We start from the raw sequence: 18,296 nt of genomic DNA, 5'->3' as shown, positions 1-18,296 counted from the left end.
AAACCAAGGTATGAATCCAGAAGTATGGAGCCTGTACTTTTAAGTCTTCCACACAATACGTGTCTCAGGCAGCTTTTATCTCTGGCCTACCAGCAGACTCCTTAGTTTTGTTCAGATGGTAGCTTTCAACATGTTTACTAGATTTTTAATTTTTCTTAGTAATTTTAGAGGAAAAGTTTTGGTAAAAATCTCTTCCCATTGCTCAGTGCATGCTCATTTAAAAGCCAGTATTCATAATATCTCTTGTTATCTGTACCTTCTAAACTACTCATCCCTCAAATTAAAAAATATAGATCTATCGATCTATATATATCTATGTAGAGATATATATAGATCGCTAGATAGATATAGATATTCCTGGAATTAAATTTGTAAGTCAAGAATTGGCGATAACCTTTAAATAATTTTTTTATGTCTTTATTTTGAGAGGGTGCATGCACAAGCCGGGGAGGGGCAGAGAGGAGGAGAGACACAATCCGAAGCAGGCTCTGTGCAGTCAGTGCAGAACCCCATGTGGGGCTTGGACTCACGAACCATAAGATCGTGACCCAAGCCGAGATCGATAAGCGTCTGACTCTTACCAAGAGTCGGTAAGCGTCTGACTCTTGGTTTGGGCTCAGGTCACGATCTCACGGTTCGTGAGTTCGAGCCCCACGTTGGGCTCTGTGTTGGCAGTGCAGAGCCTGCTTGGGATTCTCTCACCCTCCATCTCTGCTCCTCCCAACTTTCTGTCTCTCTCTCAAAATAAATAAACAAAATTTTTTTTAATTCTGTAAAATCACTACTTGGGAAAAACACAACGATTTTATTTTTATTTAGTGTACAGTCTTACATTTGAATGATCTAATCCAAGAAGCCTAAGGGATGTTCTTCCAACTAGTTCATGGCAGTGGGCACTTAGGATTTAGAGTAGCACCAGTGAAATATTTTTTTTAGGTAATAAAGTTGAGGAAAAAGGGAGATTGATAGGTCACAAAGTGGTTTTCTTTTCAGATAAGAAACAGAAAAACCAATATAAAAGGACAATGAACATAAGAACTTGAAGGATGTATCAAAACCTTAAGTTCCTCTTTTCTAAAGGGTCCCTATTCACTGAAATACTGTAGACATTTGCCACTAGTCATTGTAAATGTTTATTAAGCTAAGGATACACTAAATTTACATATACATTTACTCCTCTCATGCAGTAATGCCCTGTTTCTCATTCTCTCTGATCATGTACTTTTTCTTTTTCCCATTGACAGGCTACGGAATCCCTGAAACAGGTGCGCCACTCGCTGTTTGCGAATGCAAGGAGAGAAAGTCAATGAAAAGAATTAATCTTAGATTTCTAAATGTTATTAAATTTTTCCAGTATGTGTTGATTCTGCAACTTAGAAACTGGAACTTTGGGTCCCTTAGTTCCTTTGGATTTGATCGTTTCAATCTCTTTTGTTAATTAAAAAAAAATGTGAACATAGGTATTCTTTGAAGTTCTCACTTGAGATTTTTGGTTTGTGGATTTGCGTGACTTGTCCGGGATTAATGCGGGGAGGAGCTTGGATGCGCCCATCAGAGTCCGAGCAGCTGCCACTGTAGTCAGGTACTTGAGCTAAGAGTCCTTGTCCGTCTGGGTTGTGTTCATTCTCCTGCAGAGGAGTGGTCTCTGTGTGTGGCATTCGCTTTCCTTCTTAGGCTTCCTTTAGAATCGTCATGTCATTAATTTATTTTTAAATACATCATAATAATTGGAAGAGCTTTATCATTAAATATAGTTTAAGATTATAAGATGTTATCTGAAATGTTTCATCTGAACTAATATTTACTTAGATCCTATTCATATGTTTCATACTAGCTATGCTGACTGGTGTGAGGTAATACCTCATTATTGGTTTTGATTTGCATCTCCCTGATGAGTGATGTTGAGCATCTTTTTCATGTGCCTATTGGCCATTTGTAGGACTTCTTTGGAAAAATGTCTATTCAGGTCCTGTGTCCATTTTTTACTCAGATTGGGGTTTTGTGTGTACGTGTGTGTTGAATGAGTTCTTATATAGTTTCAATATTAATTTCAATATTAATCCTTTATCAGATATGTGAATTATAAATATCTTCTTCCATTCACTAGGTTGCCTTTTTAAAAAGTTTTGTTGGTTTCCTTTGTTGTGTAAAAGCTTCTATAGTTCTGTTTATTTTTGCTTTTGTTGTCCTTGTCTGAGGGCAGGTGCTCAGACCAGTGGCCCAAGAGCTTACCTACATTTTTCTTATATTCTCTTCCTAGTTTTATGATTTCAGTTCTCACATTCAAGTCTTCAAACTACTTTGATTTTATTTTTATATATGGCCCAGTTTCATTCTTTCGCATGCAGCTGTCCATTTTTCCCAATACCATTTATTGGATTTAGGATTCTTTGTTCTAGTTCTATGAAAATGTCATTAGTATTTTGATAGGGATTACATTGAATCTGTAGATCGTTTAGGCACTATGGACATTCTAACAATATTAATTCTTCCAGTCCATCATCATGGTATATCTTTCCATAAAGGCTTTTTTAAGTGAGAGTTGAAACCTATACAAAAAGTGATAATTCATATGTAGATGAATTTGTATGACCAAGTACAAGAGTACTCTGAATTATACAAATGAGTAAGAAAGAATGTGAATTAGAAAAATTAAAACATGGATTTTAAATATTTTATTAAGGGGAAACAACTAGTTTCTGGGTTTCAAAAACCTTTAAAAACATTATAAAACTTTTATAAAAACTTCACAGAATACAAATTTAAATCTTCCAGATATTTTTGAGTAACCTTGAGATTTACTATAAAAATCAAGTATTACAAATGTTTGTGTATTTTTATTTATAGTAATTCCCTGAGGATTTCACTTCATATATATCAAACCCTTTCATCTAATATCAGCATGTCTAATACCAACATGAACTATTTTAAGTTCTCATTAAACCTTAAAACATTTTCAACTGCTATACCATAAGCTTCCACCTTAGTGATATTTATATAAAAGGACAAGAAAATCTGTTTTGAATATAGACAAGATACATAAAACACAATTATTCCTATCATTTGGATTTTGGAAAGAAATACAGCTTCTTAGTAAGCATTGAGGCAAAGCAGGGAACCTGCTTCTTTCCAATTGCAGTTGGGTCTTTGCAAAAGTCCACTCGGCGCTGAGAAACTTTCCTGTTCACCAGGGTGAGGAGCTCTGTGAACTCCAAGGAGGAGCCAAATTTTCCCAGCATCTCACACAAATCCTGAATGTACCATGAGCCATTCACAGTTTCCCGATGAGAATAATAACCTAAATGATAGGAGCAAAAAGGGCACTGAAGTTTCTCTGGCTTTCAGTTATGGTGACTGAAAAACACCTTTCTAATTCACCATTACAGAAGTAAGTGTAAGTTCTCAAAAATTCTTGAAGACTAGGACGTGTCAATGACACAGCTTTAAAATTTTTCTTGGTTGACTATTATGAGAAAAGGGATTAATTTATATAGTTTTATAAAAATGAGGTTCGCTCTATATAATTTCCTCCATTTCCTAAAAATTCCCAAGAAAACAGTTGCCAGGCAGTGATTTTAACACAAGAGATTAGAAAGAAAAACACAGCTTACTGCACAAAGAACAACGGTCATCACAGGAGTTTCAACAACGCTTTCTGTGAAGATTATTACAACACTATCAAAATGAATGTTAGCAGCCTATTACCAATTATTGAATGTAACTTGTAGCTTAAACCTAGTTCTCAGGAATGACTTTTCTAGAAGTGACTTTACACTTCATGTATCACCCTGTGCCGAAGATGTGACCGAAGATGTGAACTTCACGATCAAATCACCTTGATCAGATAAATACCAGTCTCTAGTCAAGGTGAGGTGAAACTAATGGAACTCAAGTCAGGAAACCAATTCTGTTTGTACTAAACACACACCCACCTTCTGCAACTGAGTAACACATGAGAAAGTCTGCTCCAGCAGGCAGTGTGGAAACTGAGGCCGCATCCACCTGGGTTATGTTGACATCCAGCATGTTTTTTTGATGATCCACTACATCCAGAGGAATGACTGGCACATCATGCTGGTCTCCCCGACATGCCTACGAGACAAGGAGGAAAACCATTTCCTTTTCTAACCTAGTCTTTTCTTTCCACGGCTTAATGTTTACAGTGAATGTATAACTGAGCACATCTTAACATCAACAGAAGCTACTTTATAAAACTTCAAAAAACATGCAGTCAAGTTTTAGAGCAAATTCACCTGACAGTTTTTCCCTACTCTTTTTTTTTTTTTTAAATGCTTGAGAGAGCATGAGCCGGGGAGGGTGAGAGAGAGAGAGGGAGGGAGAGAATCCCAAGCAAGCTCCATACTGTCAGCCAGAGTTGGGGCTGTCTCATGCACCATGAGATCATGACCTGAGCCAAAATCAAGAGTCAGACACTTTTAACTGAGCCACCCAAGCTCCATTTTAATTAAGGCCTTTAAAAAACTGGCATTCTCGGGGCCCCTGGGTGGCTTGCTCAGTTGGTTGGTGTCCGACTTCAGCTCAGGGCATGATCTCACTGCTTGTGAGTTCAAGCCCTGCGTCAGGCTCTGTGCTGACAGCTCGGAGCCTGGAGCCTGCTTTGGAGTCTGTGTCTGTGTCTCGCTCTCTCTCTCTGCCCCTCCCCCACTCGTGTTCTCTCTCAAAAATAAACGTTACATTTTTTTTTTAATTGTCATGCTCAACCGTACACCAGACTGTGTTGATTGAAAGGTACAGTGTGGAGGAGAAAGCCTCTGGTTTTGAGTTTCTTACGAAGTCACCACACCACAGCACCAGACCCACCCCTTCTTTGAAAAGCTACAGTATTTGCCCAGCGTTTCTGTTGAATCAGGGAATACATGCCCAGATAGGGTGGTGCTTGCCTAGCTGCTGCAATACATTGTCAAAGCAGGGCTAAAAGGACGCCGCCACCTGACCTGAGAAGACCTCTTTTCCTTTCGCTTACACTGTATAGTGAGGTCTCAAATTCTTAGCCATTAATTTTCACACAAAGGCTAACGTTAATTTCTACTCTTAAACGCCTATTATGGGCTGAATTTTGTCACCCCTTCCCATTTGTATGCAGAAGTCCTGTCCCTCAGGATCTCAAATGTGACTGTATTTGGATATATGGCCTTTAAAAAAGGTAAAATTGAGGTCTACGATGATCTTAATCTGTAACTAGTTGTCTATAAGAGATCAGGACACAGAGATGCACAGAGGAAAAAAGGCAGCCACCTCCAGGCCAAGGAGAACGGGCACCTTGATCTCAGATTTCTAACCTCCAGAACCGTTAAGAAAATTTCTGTTGTTTAAGCCACCCGGTCTGTACTTTGTTCTGGCAGACCTAGTGAACTTCATCCAGTGACCTGGTAAGATTTGGTTGTGGTAAGTGCATCCCTCGTTCTGAAATGGGTTTTTGTAAGCTTTTAAAGAAAAAAAGCCCAGAGTGATTTCAGAGTTATCTGATAAATAGAAGATCTCCGATATTCCATTTTTGCAGGGAGATTTTAATCTTAACTTCGTATTACCAAGCTTATTTTCAGACCTTATTTTTCAGTCTTCCTACACCGAACACCTAGAATTTGATGCCATTACTTGCCCAATCAGTTGCAGTAAGAAAAAGAGCCAGCCTATTGAGGACTTGCAGGTGTTCGGCACTGTTCTAAGTGCTTGTTAGGCCACGCTGTTTTATCCTCACAACCAGCCCGTGAGGCAGAAAGGGGTATACCCCCCTTTCACAGATGAAGAATTGGAGGCAGAGAGAAGTAACTTGGCAAAATATTTTCTTCCTTTGTGGCCATCCCCCCACAGCGGCTCGCCACTTTGTGTCTCTGACAGTGCTGGCCACTCCCTTTTTCCCTGAACTCCCCCTACCTCCCCATTCTCTGGGCCATCCCCCTCAGTGTCTCTCCTCTGCTCATTCCTCAGTGGCATCCCTCAGGGCTGTTTTGTACTCATTTCTCAAGCTATGCTTGGCGTGGGTAAACTCATCCACTCCCGTGGCTGCCACTGTCATTCATCTCGTTAACTCTCAAATTTATTTCTCCAGCCTAGCCAGGCTGCATGTAGAGCTGTTAACTCCCAACTGCATGTGACGGATACTTTAATGCAGTTCCCAACAAGAAACCACGATCATCCTTAATTTCTTATAGGTGCCCCTGCTCGCTTCCCTCAAGGTGTTCTGGCAGGTTGAATGTGGCCATGCCCTCCATGCCGTTTATGGAAATACAGAATTGCAGCACTGGGACATCAGGAATTCTCCTTTGTTCGAACTCCTTATTGATGTGGTGAGTGAGGTTATTCGGGCCAAAAATTGTCTTCATCCCTAATACCAGCTTGAAGGAAAAAGGTGGAAGGATGAAGCAAGCTAGATCAGGAACTCTGCCTGCGTTCTGCTCACTGGCCTCCAGGCCTGGTGCTCTTCAGTCAGAGACCCCTTCACTGACGGCTGCACCTGACACTGGGCCAGGCCAGAGGGTAGCACATTAGTTACTTTGAGTCCTTTCAAAAATTTTTAACATTTTTTGACTGGGGGGAGAAGGGGCAGAGAGAGAGGGAGACACAGAATCCGAAGCAGGCTCCAGGCTCTGAATTGACAGCACAGAGCCCGACGCGGGGCTCGAACTCACAGACTGCGAGATCATGACCTGAGCTGAAGTCAGACGCTTAACCGACTGAGCCACCATTTTGAGTCCTTTCAAATGTCAACCCAAGTCAAAAAAAAAATTTTAATGTTTATTTTTGAGAGAGAAAGAGCATGAGCGGGGGAAGGGCACAGAGAGGGAGACACAGAATCCAAGGCAGGCTCCAGGCTCTAGGCTCTGAGCTGTTAGCACAGAGCCCAGTGTGGGGCTCAAACTCACAAACCACAATATCATGACCTGAGCTGAAGTTGGACACTTACCTGACTGAGCCACCCAGGTGCCCCAGAAACTGAAAATATTTATTCCTTGTTAAGAAGGAACTACTACTAATTGCAACTCTGATTGGCTAGGAGGCCAAAGGGGCCTTTCCAGTTACTGGAGAAAGTTACTTGCAGAATTGGCTGGTGCTCTTTATAATTACATGTATATGGGGCACCTGGGTGGCTCAGTTGTGAACGTCCAGCTTCAGCTCAGGTCATGATCTCGTTATTCTTGAGTTTGAGTCCCACACTGGGCTGTCTGCTGTCAGCGCAGAGCCCACTTCAGATCTTCTGTCCCCCTCTCGCTGCCCCTCCCCTGCTTGCACTCTCCCAAAAATAAATCTTAACAAATAAAAATAAAGCTAGAATCACATGTACAGAACCATGGACTTCATAGTTAGATTGTACCATAATCAGTCTTACCTGAATAATAAATATCTTGGGTTTTCCAACTAGGCTCTGACATTTGTCTCCTTTGAATAAGCCAGTCAAAGTCTGAATTTCAATCTTGGTATCTTGTGCATAAATGTGACTGCCTTCGCCATGACTCAGGAAAACACATAAAAAGCAATCGGCATCTATGTGGCTAGAAGATGATGCTATAAAGGGCCACAAAAGTTCATACAGAAATGAAGATAAGATGTTTACTATCTACATAAAGATAATTTACTAATACTAAAGTTACATATGATGGAAGAGGAAAATGTATTATACTAAATGTAAAGAGTATATAATGAGAATGTAAGGTCTTAGTCTTTAATCAAAGGAAAATTTACATCATACCGTATCTGATTTTTAACAACCTGTTAAAAGTTCAAAGAGTTTAAACAAATTCCATTAACTTTTCTACAATACAGAATAATGACACGGAAAATATAATGGGATTGCTGTGGCATCAATAAAAGTTTCTCTGAATTAGCAGAGAGCTTCTTAGAGCAGACTGGAAAGACCCAGCAACTACTACTTAGCAACTGCTGTGCTCTGCTGCCCCTCCGGTGAATGCAGCAGCTTCATCATGTCTGTAGCACTTACAGCTTCCAAAGAATATTAAGACATGAGACTCATGTCCTCCAAAGCGGATGAGTAAGCGAAGTAGAAAACCTGGTAAGGAGCTAGTTAAAATTAAAGTGACTTACAGATTAAAGAAGTCTTGTATGGAGGTGCCTCAAAAAAATTAAAAACGATCCAACAATTCCACCTCTGGGTATTTATGAAAACACTAATTTGGAAAGATACCTGCAAATCGCTTCTCGGCCTTTTGGCTAAGATCAAGTGTGGAAAGATACCTGCAGCCCCGTTGTTTATTGGAGCACAACAGCCAAGATATGAAAACCTAAGTGTTCATCAATGAATGGATGAAGAAAATTATATACATAGATCTCTACCCTTCCATATATAGAGATACACATGCAAGAATATTATTCAGCCATAAAAAAGGAAATCTTGGCCTTTGCAACAACATGGATGGATCTTGAGGTCATTATGCTAAATGAAATAAATTCAAGAAAGACCTATACTATATAATCTCACTTATATGTGGAGTTTAAAAAACACACTTACTGATAGAATAGATGGGTGGTTGCTGGTGGGTGGGTGGGGGTGAAGTGGGTTAAAAGGTACAGACTTCCAATTATACAGTAAGTCATGGGGATATAATGTACAGCATATCACCTATAAGAATACTGTATTGCATATCTGAAAGTTGCTAAGTAAATTTTTAAAGTCTTTATCACAAAAAAAAAAAAAACTTTTCGGGGCACCTGGGTGGCTCAGTCGGTTAAGCATCCGACTTTAGCTCAAGTCACGATCTCAAGGCCCGTGAGTTCCAGCCCCACTTCGGGCTCTGTGCTGACAGCTCAGAGCCTGGAGCCTGCTTCAGATTCTGTGTCTCCCTCTCTCTCTGACCCTCCCCCATTCATGCTCTCTCTCGGTCTCAAAAATAAACATTTTAAAAGAACTAAAAAAAAAAAACCAAAGCTTTTCTGTACCTCTGTATGGTAACCAGACACTATGGTGACCATTTTACAATGTATACAAATACTGAATCATTATGTTGTACATCTGAAACTAATACAATGTTCCATATCATTTATACCTCAATTTTTAAAAAGCTCTGAGGTTTAAATAATTATGTAAATATTATAATAGTCCATTGGCAAATGACTTGAAAATCCACAGCGTGCAGTAATTATTATAAACGTAAGCTGTTAAAATACCTACTGCATAGTGATACAGAAATTTAGAGACAATATATATAAATCCAGTTTTTGTTTGTTTTGTAAATCCACAATTTGTTGAAGCCAGTAAAAAAACCTGGGTATGGAAGGAGTCCATTAACACCTGACTGCCCAGCATCTGTAGTGTTCGCAGTTTAGACTTGATTCATTCATTTCTGGAATGACAGCCTGTTAGCGGGTGGTATGCTACATATAAATTCAGAGGCAAAATCCTTTGGAAGAGTCTCTGAATCCAGTAGTAACACATAAGCAAAGAGGCACAACCGAAACCTGTAACCCATGCTAAAGTAGTTGGTCAGACATTTTTCCATCATGGTTAATTATCTGGATTCTAGAGAGGGTCACTGAAGCAATCCATCCCCTCAGAAGACGAACAGGAAAACTACTTACCCTCATGGATTGTGAGCAGGAGCTCCTCTGCTTTCAGATCATTAAAGCATTTCACTTCAAATCCTAGCTCTGAAAACCTAGTGACAAACTGGGTATTAGCTTATGAGCTGCTCAATAGTCGTCATATACCCCTATTTCCCTGAGGAATCTATACATGTTTTTATGACCTCTAAGTTGACTTTTCTTTGCGGGGGGGGGGGGGGGGGGGGAGAAAAAGTGAAATATGACAATGATAGTTCTTGTTCACCCACAGCAGGAAAGGATTTACTCATACTGAAAGCTGATTCAAGTTAGGATACAGCAATGTAAATCTATATGTAACGATTCAAAGCCTGCTTACATCTAATAGAACAAGATTGGGAAGAAAATTCAGGCAAGTTCTCAAGGGATGCTGTGCCCAAATGAGGCTCATCCTGATACTCTATTTCATCAGTGTGGACACGTTTTGGTGAGTGTCATTTTATTAAATAGGTCATCATCTTGACGTGTGGATAAAACTAGCACCTGTGGGGCACCTGGGGTGGCTCAGTCACTTAAGCCACTCTTGATTTCAGCTCAGGTCATGATCTGATGGTTTGTGAGTTCGAGCCCCACACTGGGCTTTGTGCTGACAGCACAGAGCCTGCTTGGGATTCTCTCTCTCCCTCTCTGCCCCTACCCCACTCACTTTCAAATATAAACATTAAAAAAAAAAAAAAACACAACAACTATTACCTGCGCCTAAGATTGTCTCTGTCTGCGCTGGTGCCCCGCCTTTCTGGCAGTGTTAAACGCCAGGAGAACCTCTCATGATTGAAGATTAAAGCGATTCCTCTCCTCTTGTGGTCCATTTTGTACTTTTCTGCCGGATCAAATGTTTCACTGTTAACAAAAAGTTTATAAACAACAATCACTATGTCATATTAAATAATGAGCTCTTCCAAGCCCAAGATCAATGGGTAGGGTAGACAGAGGGCTCCTGTTTCCTCCTCCTTTGCCAGGGTGACATGATACTGGTGTGCACTGGGAAAGCCTGACAGAAATATTTCTGTGCTGATTGGTAAACAGCAGCTATCTGGAGCTCCCCACCCCCAGTGACCCCAGGGATGTCTTTTCTCCAGGAACCAGGGACAACAGCCCGCCCAGGCCCGGCTCTGGCTCCAGGGCCCATGCCACACCCGTTGCTAAGTATTTTGGACATCACTGTAGGTCCTGAACCTCGACCAGGGGCAGCAGTCAACCCGAGGCTCTACAAGTTAGCTCTCCCAGCGCTAACACTCGCCATTCTCCACTCTGCTTCTTCCCCAGGGCCATTCTTGCTTCTTACAGACTGATCTTGACTAGCAAAGGAAGAGACGTTTGTCAGGCAAGAGCACGTTTTTACCTCATATAGAAGGCATCTGTTTCGGTCATGTTTTCCTCCACACCTATTTAAAAAATTGAATTTGGTTAATTTACTCTTTGACTTGTAACACACTGCAGGACTCCCACACTGTGAACCCTTCTCTGGTTTTGCTTAGTTTAAAAGTCAAAAGTATAGGAAAAGGAAGGGAACTTAATAGATAAATGAACTATAAATTAACAGCTCAATTCTTTCTCACCCAGAACTCTTACTTGCAAAACAGAAAAGAATATTATCAAGATAAATGGAGGAAACATTATGCAAATGCATTCATGCAAAATATACCTGCAGTAACACGGTTCTGTGATGTGGAGCACAAATGAGATACGGAATTGTTTAGCGGAAACTGTTTTTGCAGATATTCTCTAAAACCGAAAAGGAATTAAAAACACAGGAGAACCAAAACACGGCGTGTGGTTAATACCGGATCCCCCTCTGAAACGGAAAAGGTAGAAGTTTGGGGCGGGGAAAGGGAAGGAGCAAGGGTAAAGGCTTAAACTTTGGGTCTCCCGAATGATTTATTTGCACTTACAACCCATCACGTGATGGAGACCTGCTCTCGACCCATGCTCAGACTTCCCCACCCTCTGGACCACCTTTCACTGCGTCCTTCTCTACTCGCTAGAACAGTGCTGTGCAGCTGAACTGTCTGTGATGACGGAATGGTTCTGTACCTGTGCTGTCCCATATGCTAGCCACGGACCACATGTGGCTGTCCAGCACTTGAAACGGGGCTAGTACAGCTAAGGAACTCAGTTTTTCATTTCAACTTAAATAACCATGGTGGCTGGTGGCTTCTGTACTATAGGGCACAACGGGTCTAGCATCTTCTACAATACAGGCCCATACACGCATGACTGTGTTTCTGCCTGATAAACTTAGCCCAGAGGGGAAGGAAAGTAATGAATAAACAAATATGAACACTATAGCAAGATGCTCCTCTCCACCGACGTCACTGAAGGAAACACAACAGACCCTCCCACCCACCCCTTCTAACCAGGAGAGTCCTGTTCCCTTCTCTCCCGGACACCAGATTGTTCTACCTTCACACCTCCTCCCTGACAGAAATCGGCCCTGAGATGAGGGTGAGGCTGGCATTCAATTCTGTGCCCTTTACCACTCACTTTCAGCTGATTCCTCCTGGAATTCCCCCAGTATCCAGACCTAGTGAGGACCCCACGAAGGCCCTCCTGCTGTCCGACAGACCCTCATCTGCTTTCCTCAGTCTTTGCATCAATTCCTGGCCTGGGTGATAAAATGCACATTCCTGGGTCCTAACCCAGATTTATAGAATCAGAATCCCAGGAGAGGGAGAAATCTGCATTTTTAACAAGGTGATTTGATTTTTATACCAGAGCTTAGGCTTAGGAGTAAAGAGCAGCCTCCCTAATGCATCCCCCCACCCCGCCAGCTCACCTGGTTTCCTTCCTACTCCATGCACTGTTCTATTTGGATACCTCCTTAAAAAATAAAAAATAAAAATTTATTGAAGAGAGAGAGAGAGGGGCAGAGAGAGGTAGAGTCCCAAACAGGCTCTGCGCCTTCAGCACGGAGCCCGCGAACCATGAGATCATATCTGAGCTGAAGAGAGTCTGATGCTCAACCGACTGAGCCACCCTGAAGACCCTACTAGGATATCTCCCAACTCCAGGCTGCTCTCTAGGGGACACCCCCTATTCCACACCCTGCTCTCCGGGTGACCTATCATCACCCACGCACCACAGGCTGCTCTACCAGGTACCTGGCGTCTCCTACACTGCTTACTGGGGTACCACTCACATGTTTACCTACCCAGGACACATCCTACTTGCTCCACATACTACTCTACCGGGAGTATGTTCTACTCTTCTTACTCCAACAACTACTCTACCCAGAAGGCTTCCTACTCCAGACACCAGTCATACCGCTGTATGGGGGGTAGCTCCACTTCACTCCCCGCTTCCTTCCCTCCATACTTTCCTACTGGAGACACTTCCTGTTCCGCACACTGCTCACCCGAGGCTACATCCTACGCTTCCTACTCCACAAACTGCTTTACGCAGAAACTTCCATACTACACGCCGCTCTCTAGGGGAGAGCACGCTCTGCATGCTACCCAGGATGTTTTCTCCCATTCTGCTTTACCTGGGATACTTCCTACTCCACATCTTGCTCGACGTGAACCACTTCCTGCCAAAACCGGGCTCTATCTAAGGACAGCTTCCTTGGCACACACCTCTCTGCCCAGATGTTTCCTCCTAGCTGTTGCTGCACCTGCACCTGAGCGAGCCTCGTCCTGCACACGGCGCTTTGGGGGGGGGCGGAGGGGGGAAGGGGGGGCTTCCTACTTCACACACCGCTCCACCAAATAGTCTTCCTAGCTACTGCTGATATGCTTCCTATCGGGATACTCTGTGCTCCATACAGAGTACTTCCTACACCACAGTGTTCCAGGGGGTGACTTTATACACTGCTCCACCAGGGACACTTCCTACTAAGCCTCCCCTCTACCTGGGGATACTGCCTACGAACACACCGCTCCACTCGGGATACCTTTTTACTCCACACATTGTTCTACCTGGAATACTGCCGACTCCACACACTGCTGTGCCCTCAACACTTCCCACCTCACACCCTGTCTACGGGGATCACTTCCTGCTCCCCACACTGCTCTACTAAGGCCCAGGAATTTTCTCACCTTCCATTTTCAAATGCGCTTCAGGATCTACCTCCTTTTAATAGCCTCACCTCCTTCTCTTCAAATCAATTACACAATAAAGAAACAACACAACTCAAACTAAACACATTCCATCTCTACGTGAAGGACAATCGCCCCATTCACTCCCTGGGAAGCTGCACAATTTGGGAAGCACAGATCTCTTAACACGGTGCGCAACATAGCAGGCCCAGCAGCTCACCTCTTCCAGCTTTTGCTCATCGGTTAGTGAGCGTCAGGCCGCTCAAAGGGCAGAGAGAGGGTGGAAGCTGTGGCAAATGGCCCCGTCACCAAACTAACTCAAGTCATGGAGGGTGAAGGCACTGGAGATGTGTACTCAATCGGGTCCTTAAAGTTCATTGTTTATAGTCTAAGGAAGGAACTGCGCCGTTCCTCCCGGCTAGGTATCTAAGCTGTGCATCTGGGTTGTCTCAAATACTGCCTTCCACTTAGACGTGACCCACAGACTTAGGAAAGACAGTCAGTTTTAAGTAACTCAAGATAACTTAAAACAACATTGTTTCAGGGCGCCTGGGTGGTGGCTCAGTCAGTTAAGTGTCCAACTCTTGATTTCGGCTCAGGTCACGATCTTGAGGTTCGTGAGTTCAAACCCTGCGTCAGGCTCTGTATTGACAGTGCGGAGCCTGCGTGGGAATCTCTCTCTGCCCCTTCCCACCTCTCTCTCTGCCCCTTCCCCTCCCCCCAATCAATCAATCAATCAATCTTTTAAAAAATAACGTTGTTTCAAAGTCAACAGATTTGGCAATCTCTGAGGGATCTTCCAAAAGTGTTTTACTGTTAATACTGACACAGAAGGAAACGGTCTGAGAACTTTACTTCAGACCCTTGCCAGCTCAAACCCTGCTCCAATATAAATGTGCGCCCTGCATCCTGCACCCCCAGTTATGGATCAGGTCCAGCTGCCATTCTGTTCTGGCTACTTGTTCACTGAAAGTGATCGGCACACACATTAGAATCTAAGTTCGATACATTACTGGAGTTGATAAATTTTACCCAGGTGCCACAGAAAACACATCACGACTCAGGCGGTATGTCCTAAGCAGACAAATTTTCAGGAAGGGCACACTTTAACAAGTGTCATTACACTGCAGGAACACAAGTTGCCTGCCTAAAAGGGTAAATGGCTCTGTCAACATGGAGAAATTTTTAACGGAGATGCTCTATATAATAGACTTGCACACTCTCGTGCATCTGCAATCCAGGGTCTGTCATCAAACTGGACTCGTCCTCTTTTCACTTCTCCTTGCCTCTGATTTAGGCAATTTTCCTTTCCACCATGATGTGGCCACCACCTCTCTGCCCCTTAAATCAGTTTAATTTTTACCAACCTAATCACTCCTTTTTTTCCCTTGCCAGCCACTATTTGTTGGTGGCTCAGCACGTTAGATGCTTTCTCTGCCTCAGCTCCACAGCCCATGAGGCAGCCAGTGCGTCAGGCTTGTCCCAGGACAGTGCTGTGGAGTCGGATTGAAAGCCGGGTCCCCCTACAGACTCACGTCTCTGCACTCAGGTCGTCATGCTAACCCCCTCCAACCAGAGAAAACATCTACCTTCCTAAACGAAGTGTTCGTTTTTCCAAACTTCTCCAGTATCTACGGTCATCGCCATCATTCCCCGCAGTATCTATGAAAATCTACCCATGTCAAGTATCTGTTTAATAGTCCTGTACTGAGTAAACCACGTCAGGCCTAGAACACAGTGAAAAAGGGGGTGAGACGGCAAAAAAGGAAGGACGCAGGACGGAGAAGGAAAGCAATGGGATGAGAATGGAGGGGGAAGTGGGCGGCATCCCGGACCCCTGCCCCCCTGCTCCCCACCCCTCAGAATGGGAGTGGCCACCGGACCCTGCACTGTCCGTCCAGGGCAAGGCCACTCCCTGAACTTCCTGCAACTTGACTCTGGGGCAAGCCTGGTTCTGTGCAGCAACGAATAAAAAGCTCTGAAATAAAGGCACTGTGCATCAACTTCTAGAGTTTCAACCTTTCCTTCCTTCCTTCCCCCCAACCCCCTTTTATTTTACTATGGCCAGGCTCGAAGTTTCTTCAGCTATCAGTGATATAATTAGTAAGTGACAAGGAAGAAAGTTCTAAAGTACACGTTTAGCAGTTGACTGTAGAGAAAGATGTGGTTTCAACCCAAACCCACAAACGGCCCTGGCTGCGGGAGAGGCACTGGGACTGCACAGGCAGCCAAGGCCCGGTTTTTGTCCCCAGCTCAAGTCAGGGCATAACCAGGGGCTCCTGTGGGGGGCTCCGGTGGGGCGCTCCCGCGGGCTGCTTATGCTTCCATTATTATGCACGCAACCACTTCCTTTTACTTTTTACTCAGGAGAACACAAAACCAGATCCAACTTCCAGAAGTCAACTTTCAAAAAACCCAGGCGCGGGAGGTGCCAGCAGCCGCCCAGCCAGCCTCCGTTTAAATGGCCCGACGCCCGGCAAGAAAGAACCGTCCGGAGGACAAAGGCGGAGCGGGCACGCCCCAGCGCCGGGCGCCGCTACCCCGGGCGGCCCTGAGGCGGCGGCGACCCCGCACGGAGTCCCGGGCTGGTTTTCTGGACCAGAAGGCATTTAACAAGCTGCCCCCACCGGACTTGCGCGCTTCCCTCCAAGACCCGCAACTTTTTCCGGCCGTCCAGCTCCCGCGTCCCCGCCCCCGCCCGCGCGCCCCGCTGGGGAAGCTGCCCCGCGCCCCCTCGGCACCCGCGGGCCTACCTGCAGGGCGAGCCCCGCTGAGCCCCGGCGCCGAAGTCATAGTGTCCCAGCACGCAGAGCTGGCGCCCGGGAAAGACTCCGCTTCCTGCATCCAGGGGCCCGCAGCCCCCGCCCCTTCCTCCGCCCCAGCCCGCCCGCCTGCTCCCGGGAGGGGGTGGGGGCCGCGTCTGCGCTCGGAGCCTCCCGCCAGCCGAGCTCAGGCTCCTGCCCCCACTCCCGAGCTCGGGGCGACCAGAGCGAGCGGGGGAAGGCCGAGGGACGCGGTCTCGTCCGCCTGGCGCCTGGAGACGAGCCAGCTCTGGGGAAATGCCGGTTGGCACCCCGAGGACACACGGCGGGCCCCGAATAGGGAAGCCGCAGGTGGTTTCACGGCACCTGCGGAGAATCGAGGCTCGCAGTCCCCGCCCCCAGTGTTTGCTTCTCCCGCCTGCCTCCCGGGGGGTGGGGGTCGCGTTTTCTGGCTTCCCGTTTAGTCCTTCCCCAGTGCGAGTTATGTTATAGGACTGTAATGATTTAAACGCTGTTTGCTTGGGGGTTTGGGGACAGAGTAAACTAGAGGCAACCCTGGGATTTTTAAATCTGGTTTTCATAGGTAGAGCTAATTTGGGGAAGCGATCATAACTTCGGAGGCGGAACTTTGGGGTCTATGTATGTAGTCCTCACCAACAAACAGTGCGCTGAGCGCCACCGGGTGCTCAATGTTGCATTGAACTGAGCTCCTCCTTCGGTTGGCTGTTGTGTGAATTTGCTTCAAAGACCAGCTCTAAGATCGGATTAAAAGATGGCCTCATCTTTTGTCATTTCTCTGGGTCTTGTCATTTAAAAAGTAACTAACTTCAGACTGCGGGGAAAATGTGTTAAAGTACCATTTTTAATACATTAACATAAGAGATACTGAAGTATAAGGGATCCGTCTTCAATAAATATTACCCTATTTGGGAGAGAAAAATTAAAATCCAACTTGATAAGCTTTCCCACGTGTGCTTGGTCATTAACTAGAATATGAAATCAGAGGATTTTTCTCACCCAATGCCATTTACTGTTCATTTCATTGTGTGTGCAAAATATTTCAGAAATCTGTATTAGTAACTTCCTCTGTAGTTAAGATATAGGGTATCAATCAAAGCCTTGTACGGTTGTTGTGGCGATTAACTCAAATGACCCATGAAGTTTTGGGGTGATGGTGGGGTGGTCTGGAGCCTATGACCAAGAAAGAATTCTTGGAGACATCTCTGGTGCAAAAAGGTGATTTTATTAAAGCACAGGGACAGGACCCATGAGCAGGAATTGCTGCATGCACTGGGGTTGTGCCAGGTAACTGGTTATATACTATGGAATTGGAGGAGGTAAAGACAAAAGGGCTGCCTCCAGAGGGACTTAGATATGCTAAAGAGGACTCCTAAGATATATGAAGGCTTGCTATTACCAAGCTAAGGTTGTCTTTCCCTCTAGCAAAGTATTAACTTTAAGACAGTAGGGAGTTCCTGGAGAAATATTTAACTCTGCCAGCCTCAAGTATCTGTCACTGGGCTGCAGATTATAAGGAAATTTAATTTTACCTGCCATTTCCTTCTTGCCTTTGTTCCCCACATCATTATGGGTGGTTGGGGCTGCAAGAAACTGAGTCTATAGGTTTCTGGAGATTAGGCTATTGATAAGATTGCCTTTCTCTTAGGGCACCTGGGTGGCTCAGTCAGTTAAGCATCCAATTTCCGCTCAGGTCATGATCTGGAGGTACGTGAGTTCGAGCCCTGCATTGGGCTGTGCTGGCAGCTCAGAGCCTGGAGGCTGCTTTGGATTCTGCCTCTCGGTCTCTCTCTGCCCCTTTCCCACTCACACTCTCTCAAATATAAAATAAAATCATAAAGGAAATTGCCTTTTTCTTCCAATTTACTAAGATATTTGTAAACTGGAGACCCATGTCCTATATGAC

General features: G+C 44.6%; 2 protein-coding genes across 6 annotated transcripts in view; one reads left to right on the top strand and one right to left on the bottom strand.

The window, feature by feature from the left end:
* The window catches only part of MCUB (mitochondrial calcium uniporter dominant negative subunit beta), a 91,050-nt gene extending 89,587 nt beyond the window's left edge, over window positions 1–1,463 (top strand). The window contains 2 exon segments of the mRNA XM_042984054.1: window positions 1,245–1,276; window positions 1,278–1,463. Of these exon segments, the coding sequence (XP_042839988.1) occupies window positions 1,245–1,276; window positions 1,278–1,320 (75 nt within the window). The 3' untranslated portion in view covers window positions 1,321–1,463.
* Window positions 1,464–2,660: 1,197 nt separating this feature from the next.
* PLA2G12A (phospholipase A2 group XIIA) overlaps window positions 2,661–18,296 on the bottom strand; it is a 35,313-nt gene continuing 19,677 nt past the window's right edge. For 2 of the 5 annotated variants that reach the window (XM_007098269.3, XM_042984050.1), the window contains 6 exons: window positions 10,916–10,958; window positions 10,267–10,413; window positions 9,553–9,629; window positions 7,349–7,524; window positions 3,933–4,092; window positions 2,661–3,298 (listed from right to left, as the gene is read on the bottom strand). In XM_007098269.3, coding sequence (XP_007098331.1) covers window positions 3,060–3,298; window positions 3,933–4,092; window positions 7,349–7,524; window positions 9,553–9,629; window positions 10,267–10,413; window positions 10,916–10,958 — 842 coding nt within the window. In that variant the 3' untranslated portion in view covers window positions 2,661–3,059. Of the gene's footprint in view, window positions 3,299–3,932; window positions 4,093–7,348; window positions 7,525–9,552; window positions 9,630–10,266; window positions 10,414–10,915; window positions 10,959–11,218; window positions 11,235–12,349; window positions 12,367–16,363; window positions 16,793–18,296 lie in introns of those variants that run through there. The other 3 variants (XM_042984051.1, XM_042984049.1, XM_042984052.1) reach the window with 3 other exon arrangements.

Source organism: Panthera tigris, chromosome B1 (genome assembly GCF_018350195.1).
Source record: "Panthera tigris isolate Pti1 chromosome B1, P.tigris_Pti1_mat1.1, whole genome shotgun sequence".
NCBI classification, from domain to species: domain Eukaryota; kingdom Metazoa; phylum Chordata; class Mammalia; order Carnivora; family Felidae; genus Panthera; species Panthera tigris.
The sequence above is the reverse complement of the archived record's forward strand: the minus strand, read 5'-3'. Positions and strand labels throughout refer to the sequence as shown.